Source organism: Mustela lutreola, chromosome 17, assembly GCF_030435805.1.
Source record: "Mustela lutreola isolate mMusLut2 chromosome 17, mMusLut2.pri, whole genome shotgun sequence".
Classification (NCBI taxonomy): Eukaryota; Metazoa; Chordata; class Mammalia; order Carnivora; family Mustelidae; genus Mustela; species Mustela lutreola.
The window spans coordinates 16625989-16638645 of NC_081306.1; the positions used below are offsets into that span (position 1 = coordinate 16625989).

Here is a 12657-nt window from a genome sequence, read left to right on the forward strand (position 1 = left end):
GTCGGATATTCTTTCGGAACCACAAATCCCAGGATGCAATGCGCCGACACGGCGTCCTATGACGGTCGAGCGCGCGCCGTCAGAGGTTCCGGGGACAGAGGGGGTTCACTTCCGGCGGCAGGAAACGAAGCCATGGTAAGAAGGTGGTGTGGTGGGAACCGCGGGAGGTGGTTTGCTTTTCGGGGCCGTGGTGAGGGTTCGGCAGGCAGGCAGGTTCCTGGAGTTCTGATTCGGAGAATCCGCGGTGGCGGTGAACCTCCGGCGTAGGTTAAGGCTTGCTGGGCCGCACTTTCCTGCGCTCCGATGGTGTGGGCGACAGGGTCGCTCTCTGAAATTCACTGGGCTCTGTCCCCGCGCGTCCGATCCTCGGGGGCACCAAGTGCGTTCGAGGTCTTTGAAGCCATTGTCTCATTTGGCTTGTCGTGAATCCCCTTTGTGAAAGGCGAAGGAACCGAGGCCCAGGGAAATGGAGGAACTTGCCCGAGGGGCCACAGCTAGTGTGTGTAGAAGCCGAGGTCGGAACCCAGATCGGGCCCCCAAGCCAGGACCATCTTTCCCGGCTCTCCTCGAGGTGTACAGCCGCGCACTTGATAAAACCCTTGGGCTGCGGGTTGGCGCCTCCCTCCCTGCCCAAACTGGGCTCAGAAAACAGCGCTTCCCCTTCAGGACCGAAGATGATGCTTTAACCTGACAGAGAATCAGGAGGTTGTTAGAATTATGGCAGGGATTTGTTACTCTTTAGGACATTGGTTCCTGCTGGGGAAAGTGTTCCCACGGCCTTATGCATTCGGTGCCCAGCCCAGAGTTGGCTGTCCCTGGGTACTTGTTGAATGAATGAAGGCTCTGCCACCTTTCTTGTACCTCTTCGGACTGCCCGAAGGAAAGAGGGCCAGTTTGAGAGTCAGACGATGCCCCACTCACTGGCTGTGTGTCTTTGGGCACATTTCTTTCCTTCTCTGTGTTTAGTTTCCTCAGTGGTAAAGTACAGGGGACCCTTGAACAATTCGGGTTTGAACTGTGTCCATCCACTTTTGTGTTGATTGTTGAAAATAAATACATTGGAAAAATTTTAGGAGGTGTGCCGTAATTCAGAAAACCTGGCAAATGAACCGCGTAGCCTGGAAATAGGGAAAAAATAAAAACGGTATGTCACTAATGCCTAAAATACAGGGAGATACTAGTTTATTTTATTTACTACCATAGTATACACAAGTTTGTTCTAGAAAGTTTATCCGAATGCGCACAGAACCTTGGAGAACTGTACATGTACATAGTTGAGAGAAACAGAAACATGAAGATGCAGTGTTAACTCCTAACTGCGTAAAATTAACCGCAGTGCATGCTGTACTACTGTAATCATTCTGCGGCCACCCCCTGCTGCTGTTTCGGTGAGCTCAGGTTTAGTATGTGCTTCGCGTGGCGTGTGCTGCCCTCATCTCCGTGTTAGCACTTCGTGGCTAGTAAATCTCAAATGGCAGTACAAAGTGGTCCCCTGGTTCTCGCGTATTTTTCGTCGTGTTTGGTGCCATGTCGTAAACCTTGAATAACACCAGGGAACCCACACGAAATGCCACTAGTGGTTCTGGAAATGCTCCCAAGAAGCAGAGGAAAATCATGACATGGCAAGAAAAGGTTGAATTGCTCGATACGTACTGTAGATTAAAGTCGGCAGCCGCGGTTGCCTGTCATTTCAAGATGAAATGAGTCCAGCGTGAGGACCATTGTTAAAAAAGAAAAGGAAATCCACTAAGCCGTTGCAGCAGCTGCACCAGCAGGGGCAAAGACTTTGCACTTTTTGCTAAATACTTTTTTATCTCGTATTGAAAATGCAGCTTTTATGTGGGTGCAGGATTGCTATGAGAAAGGCATCCCTATAGGTTCTAATACGATCCGAGAAAAAGCAAAGTCGTTACACGACAACCTGAAGCAAAAGGAAGACGAAGGAACTAAAGCTGGAGAATTTAATGCCAGCAAAGGATAGTTTGATAATTTTAGAAAGAGGTTTGGCTTAAAAAATGTCAAGATGGCAGGAGAAGGAGCTTCTGCCGACCCAGAGGTCATTGATAAGTTCCCACGTCAAGAGCTCCTAGACTGCGCCAGAGGAGTTGACCAAAGGCGCCTCTGTGGGGATGAGAGCTTCTGGACCAGTGCCACATAAGGAAGACGTAGAAGAAGCAGGGCCAGAAAACAAGTTGACGTTAGACAGCCTGGCAGAAGGTTTTCGATTATTCAAGACGGGCTTTGACTTCTTTTACGACATGGACCCTTTGTGATTCGGGCACTGAGACTCAAGCAGGTGATGGAAGAGGGCTTGGTGCCAGACAGAAATATCTTTAGAGAAATGAAAGAGTGAAAAAGTCAGACAGAAATTACGATGTATTTCCCTAAAGTTAGGCCAAGTGTGCCTGCCTCGCCTGCATGCCCTTCCGCCGCCTCCACCTGTCCCCCCCCCCACCCCCGCACCCCTGAGACCGCCAGACCAGCCCCGGGGCCTCCTCGTCCTCAGCCTACTCAGCAGGAAGGTGACAAGGATGAAGATCTTCCCGCCGACCCGCTTCCGTGTAATAAATAGTGAAGAGTCATTGTGGTGTACGGTTAAACTTCCCTGTTGTGTGTGTGAGCGAGTGTCTTCATGTGGAAATCCTGTAACTGTACAGCAAGAACTGTAGGGGACGCTTTGTGCCATCATCCTCTGCCTGGGCGTTCACCCTGTAGAACATGTGCAGGAGGCCTTTGGAAGTGAGTAGCCTGTCCTTAGAGGCTGTCAGGTGAGTACTATGTAATATCAAAGTAACTGTGTGTTCTTACTGTTTGGTAACGCTGCTTTATGCCATCAGAGATTTAATTACCTTGCAGTATGCCCCTTATCTCCCTCTCCGCCACCCCCCCCCCCCCGCCCCGTAATTGGAAAAGATGCATATCAGTCTATCATCAGTCCTAGGTGGTTTTTTAAAAAAAGGAACAGTGTTTCCCATACTGTCTTCGGAACCTGACAGTAGTACTGTGCGCCATAAGAATTTTATAATGGTTCATTCATTAGCGTCCAGAGCAGGCTCCTGGGAAACAGTCATATCGATGACTCTAGACTGCCACTTTGTTTCCAGTCCATGAATCGTTGTTCTTATAAATAAATAGGAATCTCCCTTTTAGCCTTTTTTGTAGATACATAGATACTATCTACTGTGTTTTGTGTCCTCCAAGACAGTGTTGATGAGGCTACTGACAGTTCATTTTGGAAACAAGGTAAACTTAATGGTACCGATAATACAATACTGTGAATGTATTTTCTCTTGTGTTTCCCCCCCCACATGTGGTTTTCTTATTCACATTCTTTGCTCTAGCTGGCTTTATTCTAAAAACGCAGTATGTAATACGTGTAACAACAAACATGGGTTAACCGACTTATCAGTAAGGCTCCTGGTCAACACTAGGCTATCAGTCGTTGAGTTTTTGGGGAGTCAGGAGTTACAGGTGGATTTTTGACTGCATGGGGGGTTGGTGTCCTGAACCCCTGCAGTGTTCAAGGGTCAAGGTCATGGCACGGTCTTGCACCGCCTGTGTGAAGCTCACATGAACTTAAGGCATCCTTCCCTGTGTCTCCGCAGTAATCGCAACCTCACAGGACTGGCGGGAGCCTCTGGGTAAGGGGCTCTGTGTGTGTTTTTTTGTTTTGTTTTGTTTTAAAGATTTTATTTATTTATTTGACAGAGAGAGAGAGATCACAAGTAGGCAGAGAGGCAGGCAGAGAGAGAGAGGGAAGCAGGCTCCCCACTGAGCAGAGAGCCCGATGCGGGGCTCGATCCCAGGACCCTGAGATCATGACCTGAGCCGAAGGCAGAGGCTTAACCCACTGAGCCACCCAGGCACCCCTCTGCGCGTGTTTATTTTGTGATTAGCGTGGTTGTGTTCTTGAGAGCAACGCTGTCCTGTCTCCCTTCCAGGCCGCCCTCCTCCGAGCCGTGCCACGGTTGGCAGGCGCAGCTGCCTGGAGAAGGCCTGCATGTGGGCTGTGGTGCCGCACCGGGCAGGATCCTGGGAGGTGGATGGGGAGCGGGACCCCCACCCCGAAGGAGAAGCCTGCAGGCATGGACGCAGAGCAGTTCCAGATGGTCTACCGGTTCGATGCTATCCGAGTCTTCAAGTACCTGTCCCGGCTGAAGGTGACGCAGACGGCGCTGACGCTGCTGGCCCTGCCGCCTGGCTTCTATGGGTACTCGCACGGCCTCGTGACTCTCGGCAACTTGTGCCTGGCGGGTGGGGTAGCCGGCTTCGCCCTGGCCATGCTTTTCTGGATGAGCCACTTCTTCCGGAGGCTGGTGGGCATCCTGTATGTGAACGAGGCGGGCACTGTGCTGCGCGTAGCCCACCTGACCTTCTGGGGCCGGCGGCAGGACACGGACTGGCCTGTGGCCGATGTGATCCCCCTGACGGAGAGCGAGGACCGGCCCCAGGAGCTGTTCGTGCGCATCCAGCAATACGGCGGGAAGCAGACCTTCTACCTCAGCCTGCGCTACGGACGCGTCCTGGACAGAGAGCGTTTCATGCAGGTGTTTGGGATGCTGGACACCCTCAAGTGAGCTGGGAGCCGGGCCTCCGGGTGGCCCTGGGCCGCCCGGATCTCCAGCAGGAAGGCCGAGGGTGTGGGTGAGGCCACAGAGCGGAATCAGGCCGCTGGAGACCTTGCCAGGGTCTCCAAACCCTTGTCTTTTGGGATGAGGAAATGATGAGGCAGTAGCTAGTGACTGGGTTTAGGAAAGAGGTCCTTAGTACAAATTCTTACTGTATTTGTATGCGACATTCAGCCAGATGATGGCCAGAAGTTTCTGTTAACTGCCAGTTCTTGGATGAAGCTACGTCGAGTTCACTCAAGTGATGCCGTGCTGAGAAATCGGAAGGTGGGGAGGTGCGCGGTGGGGAGCCCAGGATTCGGAGTGAGAATGCTCAGGTGTTGTCCGTTCTCAACTCCCGGTCCTACGGCAGGTTATCAAGTCTCGCTGAACCTTGGTTGTCACATCCGTGAAAGGGAAAATCCTGCTTGTCACATGGGACGGGTATGAGACTAAAGAGTAAATGTCCAGGTCACTGCAGAGGTCAGGGTGTGCTGTGAGGCTTCCAGGCAGTCAGGAGGGATGTCCTGAGCCCTGTGCCTGGCCCCCTCAGGGGCTTACCCCGAGAAAGGACTGGGAAGAAGCCTAGATAGAGGGGGGTCATTTGACCCCGCCGGGATGGTGACCGCACAGTGACCAGGACAGGTGTCGGCCCGGTGAGCACAGCACTCCTGCTGAGATTGTGTTTGCCACCAAGACGTCTGCGGGTCCTCCTGTGGGAATGCCCTGCGATGTGATAAAGTGAGATGAACTGTATTCTGGTACCTTATTTTATAAACCGAAGCTGATTAAATGCACTGCCCTTCCCTGCAGTCAGTGCTACATGTCTGTTACACAGTCGGTAACAGTACAGAGGAGGGAAGGCGTGATCTCTCTTATTCTGCCTCTCAGAAGTCAGTAACTGCATGTTTCGATGTGCGGACTTCTAGCCTTTTTTATTGTAAAATATACAGTATGTAAATTTATCCTTTTACCATTTTCTAGTGAACAGTTTAGTGATACTAACCATGTCTACAGCGTTGTACAACCACCGCCTCTGTCCATTCCAGAACTTTTTTGTCATCCCAGGGAGAAACTCTATTCCCATTAAACATGACTCCCCATTCCCCCTCTCCCTGGCCCTTGTAACCACTCATTTGCTTTCTGTCTGTGTGGATTGGCTTATCCTGGACATCTGGTGTAGATGGAATCAGACACCCTGTGGTGTGTGATGTCTGGCTTTCGCTCGCCATCCTGTTTCTGAGGCACATCTGGACTATAACCCGTACGAGCTTCATTCCTTTTTGTGGCTGAATAACGTGTGTGTAGACCATATTTCGTTTCTCCATCCGTTGATGGACATTTGCATTGTTTCCAGCGCTTGGCTCTTGTGACTAATGCTGCTGTCGTCATGGGTGGACAGAAGTCTGAGGCCGTGCTTTCGGGCCTTTTGGGTGTGTGTTGAGAAGTGGGATTACTGGGTGGGTGGTAACTCTATGTTTACCCTTGTGAGGAACCCCCAGGGCGGCGTGCATGTGCTGGGGCCGACCCTGATTTGATCCTAAGCACTAGGGAGAGCCTGGAGGGTCAGAGCGAGAATGGTGGAAGGAAGTGTGAGAGCTTTTATATTTACATATATTTTTTTAAAGATTTTATTTATTTGAGAGAGATTTATTGAGAGAGATCACAAGCAGGCAGAGAGGCAGGCAGAGAGAGAGGAGGAAGCAGGCTCCCTGCTGAGCAGAGACCCCCCCCCCCTCCCATGCGGGGCTCGATCCAAGGACTCGGAGTTCATGACCTGAGCCGAAGGCAGTGGCTTAACCCGCTGAGCCACCCAGGCGCCCCTATATTTACATATTTTTAAAGACTTTATTTATGTGATAGGAAGAAGGCACAAGCCTGGGGGAGGAGCAGAAAGGGAGGGGGAGAAGCAGGCTCCCCACTCAGCAAGGAGCCTGTTGGGGGCTCTATCACAGGACCCTGGGATCCTGATCTGAGTTGAAGTCAGAGGCTTGACTGACTGAGCCACCCAGGCGCCCCAAAGTGTACGATCTTTTAGAAACAAGAAGAAACTGCACTTTGTAATTTGTGTTCAGTTGTAGCTAAAGATGCAAACATAACGGTCGTATAACGGTCGTAGGCGTGTGGATTTGATTCCTGTGGTTGGAGACCCTGGTCTGGGGAGTGTGGCTGGGTCCCTCAGGTGTTTGGGGACACTGGGCACCCACCGTGTGGGCAAAGCTGTGGTCTTCCCAGACATAAGGGCTTTGCATGCAGGAGCCCGAGCCCTGACCCAGAGCCTGGGTTTGCATCTGGGTTTTCCAGGGGCCACCAACCAATTCACCTGACTTGATTTCGGCTCAAAAAAGCACTGGCTTTTTCTTCAGGGGAAATGCCATGTTGTTCCACTGACCTCTTGTTTTAGGCAGACTCAGAAATCCGACCAGAAGCGGACCACTTCTCCCCCTGTGCAGCCCTGCCGTTCTGATCCTCACCATCCTCATGTCTCCTCGGGGCTGTTGCAACCTGCTGCTGCCATGATCCTTCCCCTGCTAGAGCCTGTTCTCACAGCAGCCAAAGTGATCCTTTGTTTTTCTTTTCGTTTTTAATGTTTATTTATTTAGAGATAGACCATGGGTGGGAGGAGGGGCAGGGGGAGAGGGAGAGCGACTCCTCAAGCAGACTCCCCGCTGAGCACGGTACCCTGGTGTAGGCTCCATGCCAGGACCCTGAGATCACCAGAGTGATCCTTTATTTTATTTTTATTTTTGAAGATTTTTTTCTCTATTCATTGAGAGCCGGGGTAGCGGGAGAGGGAGAAGCAGACCCCCCACTGAGCAAGGAGCCACTTAACCCACTGAGCCACTCAGGCACCCCTATAAAATGTCTTAAGAGGTATTAGTGATTTGACTTTGACCTCATTAAAGACAAGAATTAACTCAACCCCTGATTTGGTCTAGTTGTAAGCTATTACCTGAGTGAACCTCACCCCCGGAGATTCTGGTTATGTTCGGGATGGGTCCCCAGAATCTTTTTGACAAGCTTGACGCTGATTCTGAAATGCAGCCAGGCTGGGAATTTCAGGAATAGACTATCAGGACAGAAAACGCTAGAGTAATTCATCCCTGCAGACTTCGTGTTCCTGGGGTTCTCAGCTCCGGCTCCATGTGCAGAATCACCTGGAGAGCTTTGTAAAAATATGGTTGCCCAGGGGCTCCTGGGCAGCTCAGTCAGTTAAGAGTCTGCCTCTCGCTCAGGTCATGATCCCAGGGTCCCTTCATCACGCTCCTTGCTCAGCGGGGAGCCTGCTTCTCCCCCTGCTTGCACTTGCTCTCTGTCAGGTAAGTGAAATCTTAAAAAAAAAAAAAAAAAACCAGGGGCGCCTGGGTGGCTCAGTGGTTTAAGCCGCTGCCTTCGGCTCAGGTCATGATCTCAGGGTCCTGGGATCGGGTCCCGCATTGGACTCTCTGCTCGGCAGAGAGCCTGCTTCCCTCTCTCTCTCTCTGCCTGCCTCTCCATCTACTTGTGATTTCTCTCTGTCAAATAAATAAATAAAATATTAAAAAAAAAAAACAAAACCATACCATTGCCCACACCTGTGACCAGGCATTGCTATTCAGGGTTTCTCAGGTGATTCTCACGTGTAGCCTTGCTTGACAGTCACTGCCCTGAAGCATCGCACACTGGAGGTGAGAGCCCGGTTCTCAACAGCTGTGGCAGGAAAGAACCTCCATTTGCATGGGTTGTCGGCTCACACAGCACCAGCAGAGGGCACACAGCACATGCATTGTTTCATCCTCTTCTTCCTGAGCCAGAACCACCGGATCTGCACTTGACCACCCAAGGGCTCCTGCGGCACACACCAGGAGGGCAGTATCTGGGAGATGTCCAAACTCACCTGTGCGCAACCCCTGCAGATTCTGGTAGATGCTGGTATTTGAGAGAGAGAGAGAGAGAGAGCACCGAGAGAGGCAGAGGGAGAAGCAGACTCTCCGCTGAGCAGAGGGTCTGACATGGGGCTCAATCCCAGGACCCTGAGATCATGACCGGAGCTGAAGACAGAGGCTGAACCCACTGAGCCACCCAGGCGCCTTTGGGGTATCTGTATTTTTATGCTTCCTAGGTAATTCCAAGGCACCCCAACTTTTGAGACTCACTGGGATTTACCCTTCCTGAAGGCCATGCAGATAATAAAGCATCTGCTCTCAGGAGATACAAGTGGTCCTTAGATACACAGGCGATTTCCCCACTTTGGCAACAGTGCCCACGTGACCATCTGATAGAAACACCCAAGCAGACTTAGGAGGCTGTTCATCGAATGTTCCTAATAGTAAAAGGCATGAACAGCGGTGACAAAACTGGAAGTAAACTGAGTGTTTGTTAGTAGGTAATGTGGTGAATAAATGTCGGTAGAACCATAGTGCGGACCATTATATGGCCCTTCAAAGAAATGATGTTGGGGGGCGCCTGTGAGGCTCAGTCCACCGAGCACCCAACTCCTGGTTTCATCCCAGGTTGTGATCTCCCGGTCGTGGGACTTTGGCCCGGGTCGGGCTCTGTGCTCCGCGAGGAGTCTGTTTGAGTTACGCTCTCCCTCTGCCCCTCCCCACCATGCTCTCTCTTTAAATTAAATAAATACATCTTTAAAAAAAAAAAGAATGAGGGGCGCCTGGGTGATTCAGTGGGTTAAAGCCTCTGCCTTCGACTCAGGTTATGGTCCCAGGGTCTTGGGATCGAGCCCCGCATCTGGCTCTCTGCTCAGCGGGGAGCCTGCTTCCCTTCCTCTCTCTCTCTCTCCCTGCCTACTTGTGATCTCTGTCAAATAAATAAAATCTTTAAAAAATAATAAAATAAAAAAAGAATGAGGTTGAACTATATCTGCTGATGTGGAAAGGTAACCATAGGCTAATGATAAGTGGAAAAAGCAAGCCACAGAGCAGTACAGTTTCGTGTGGTCTTGTTTTTGCGTTTGTATAAATTGTGTAGGTTCTAATTTGTTCACAGTGGTTACAGTCGGGGGTGGTGCGGGTGGACAGGACGGAGGGCAGACGTCCATGTTCAACTTTATAACCTTCTAATACCGTTTTTAAGTTTTTATGACAGAGCATGTTGTCTGGCTTAACAGATGAAGAAAGATGCTGTAAAAAACTCTTTCAGGGACACCTGGGTGGCTCAGTGGATTAAGCCTCTGCCTTCGGCTCGGGTCATGATCCCAGAGAGCCTCGAATTGGGCTCTCTGCTCAGCAGGGAGCTTGCTTCCTCCTCTCTCTCTGCCTGCCTCTCTACCTACCCGTGATCTCTGCCTGTCAAATAAATAAATAAAATCTTAAAAAAAAAATTAAAACAAACAGAAAACCAAAACTCTCTTTCAAGCCAACTCTGTAGGTGAAGGGAAGTTTCTCCACTTTGAATTCCCATTCTGGACTCGGAAGCTAAGCTGATGTCGGGAAATCATGGAGATCGTTGGTGACATGGTCACATTTGTTCCTTTTAGAGTGGTTTTCCTGCCTGTCTGCTGAGACCCTTCTGAACTCTGGGTGCCTCTGTGCCCTGGGCTGGGTATAATTTAGCTGCAGTGGATGGGGTGGTCTGTACCACACCTGTTTCCATCCATTACTTGCTAGGGGCTGAAGGTGTATCCCCCCGCCCCTGCCGTGAAATTCAGCGACTGAAACCATAACCCCCGTGTAGTGGTGTTTGGAGGTGTGGGGCCTTTGGGAGATGATTAGGGTCCCCATGATGGGATAAGACCCTTACAAATAAAGAGGCTTTGTGTGTGTGTGTGCGCCCCCAGGAAGGCCATGTGAGGACACGGGGAAAGAGGTCCTGACTAAGAACCTGACCATGGACTTCAGCCTCCAGAACTGTGAGAAATACATGTCTACCATTTAAACCTTCCAGTGTATGATTACTGGGGAGGTCCTCAAGGGGGTATGTCTGCCAGTTGACCCTCAAACTGGCCCCAGGCAGTCGAAGGTTCTTCAGCCCCTCCCCTGTCCTTGGAATGTAGATTCCACCTGACTTCTCTGTTTCCAGAAGTTGCCCAAGGGATGTGGTGTTGAGCCCATCTGTGCAGTGGACGCCAGTGAACCCAGTGAAGACCATATAAACTCTTAAGGTTCTGGCAGGTGGCTTTGGAGAGCCCCTTATCTTGCAGCTGCCCAGGACAAGGCTTGTAAGTTAAGTTCCCTTATAACCCCTGCCACCTGCCCATCCGGGGTGGCTTGCCTCTCTCTTGGGTCTCGCCCTGTCCCCTACTCCCCCATGTATGGGGGCCAGTTCCAGGATGCACCTGGGGAGCTCACAGGAGGTTGTAAGCCAGCAGGGGTATTCCTTCATAGCCACCTGCGCACACAGACGTGGTCCCCTAGAGCACAGTGAGGTCAGCGCTAGTCAGGGACATTCACAGTGTGCGCAGCTAGGAGCGAGTGTCCCACCTGCGCCACTTACCAAAGATAAGACTTCTACCATTCAAGGACCACGTTTAGTGCCCTCCCCAGCGTCGATGTGGTGGGCTCTGCTGCTTGCAGGGGTGGGGGGCAGTCTGGGGTAGACTGCCCAGATGGCCAGGGGTGGGAGCTTTCCTTCCACTGCTGCTTTGTGACTTCAGGACTTATGAGTCCCCACATGGAAAGCAATAAGGTCCCTTTGAACCCCAGGCAGAGTCCAGCTTTTATGGCCTTGTTTTGATCCTGTGGCATTCAACCATGAAATCCTGCCCAATTAATCAGGCAGGGCCCATACCATCTGGCCATGTTTGTACCAGCTCTGGTGACAAAACATCCATTTCACTGATGAACCGTTGAGATATATTCTAGGACTCGGCTCGGCTTGTATCCGCTTCAGGAAGTAGACTTAATATCTACGGGTGGGAACTTAACATTGACAGAAACAGACCGTTCAGAAATAGAACCGTAAGTGAGACGCTGTGTGTCCTGCCACGTTGTAGCTGTGACCGGTTAGAGATGTTCTCTCTGTGCCTTGGGTTCTTCCTGTGGGAAGCAGCGGTGACTGTGGCACCCACCTAGGCTGGCTGGGGGGACTCACTTGCTACCCGGAGCACACTTAAATTGTGCTTGGTCCAGGGCAGCATTTGATAGAAGCTAGCGAGCTTCACCGTTAGCACCCTCCTTTTGCCGAGGAGGTTCAGAGAGGTCAAGGGACTTGCTCAAGGTCACTAGCTAGAAAGCAGCAAAGTTAGGTCCTTCCGCTGCAGCGTTCTGCCTCCCCAGCACCAAAGGAGAACAGGAAGTAGAAAGCAGTGTCTGTTTTTTGGTACCTTCCACCACCCACTTTAGGAAGTTACGTTAAGAGAACATAGGAATGCTGACCAGTTCAGGTTGACTTTACAAGGCAGGTGGGCAGGCTGGCAGCTAGGCTGGCCATGGGAAAGGTCCTGGAGTGGAAGACAGTCCCTGCCCGCACCCGATCCTAACCCAACTGCATGTGTGTAGACACACGTCTGTTTATACACTAAGAGACCATCTTTCATACACCTGTGTTTCAAATCCTGGCTTCCAAGCAGTTCCCCCAACCTCTTTGAGATTGTTTCCTCTCCTTAAAAATAGGCATATGAATACGTAGCTCATAGGTTTGTCAGGAAAATGCGCATAGTAGATGCTCAACAAATGATTAACTGTCATTACTAGATGTGATTATTTTAAAAACACATTGAATGGTAAATCTTGCCGTCCAAGAAAATTCTTTTATAGACATGTTGGGTATCCAAGGCAGAGGAAACCTGGAAAACCACAGATCCACACCTTGGTTTTACAGGTGAGAAAAGTCAGAGCCACACAGGGTCACTGACAAAGCTGGAAGAAGTAGTGAGGCAGGGGCCCACGATCCCCTGGTCGGGCCAGGTCGGGCCACCAAGTCATCTTGACTGTCCTAGATTCCTGACTGGTCTCTCGGCCTCCCTGTCCTTCACAGGAGCGTTCAGCATTGTGGGTGACCTCCCCACCCCGCACCACAGCGTGGAAATGCGGTGCCTCTGAGCAGGGCGGGGAAGGCCCTCTACAGCCGAGCCCGCCTGTTGCTTTGGTCCAGTCTCTGACTCCTGCGGTCTCTC

At 51.1% G+C, this 12657-nt stretch overlaps 1 protein-coding gene across 2 annotated transcripts; it reads left to right on the forward strand.

Moving 5' to 3' along the window:
* Positions 1-18: 18 nt before the first annotated feature.
* TMEM186 (transmembrane protein 186) lies at positions 19-5719 on the forward strand. Of its 2 annotated transcripts, XM_059154946.1 has the most exons (3): positions 142-2768; positions 3151-3243; positions 3942-5719. In XM_059154946.1, the coding sequence occupies exons 2-3, from the start codon at positions 3211-3213 to the stop codon at positions 4575-4577; spliced, it is 669 nt and encodes a 222-aa protein (XP_059010929.1). In that variant the 5' UTR covers positions 142-2768; positions 3151-3210; the 3' UTR covers positions 4578-5719. The 2 variants fall into 2 exon arrangements, with proteins under 2 accessions (XP_059010928.1, XP_059010929.1); XM_059154945.1 differs by lacking the exons at positions 142-2768; positions 3151-3243 and adding an exon at positions 19-135.
* Positions 5720-12657: the final 6938 nt, after the last annotated feature.

What these genes read in the sequence shown, in the direction of transcription:
- TMEM186 (XM_059154945.1), top strand. Translation starts at nt 34, where the DNA reads ATGCAATGCGCCGACACGGCGTCCTATGACGGTCGAGCGCGCGCCGTC. An exon ending in CGGCAGGAAACGAAGCCATG is followed by an intron (nt 136 to 3,941) that starts GTAAGAAGGTGG and finishes TCTCCCTTCCAG; the next exon opens with GCCGCCCTCCTCCGAGCCGT.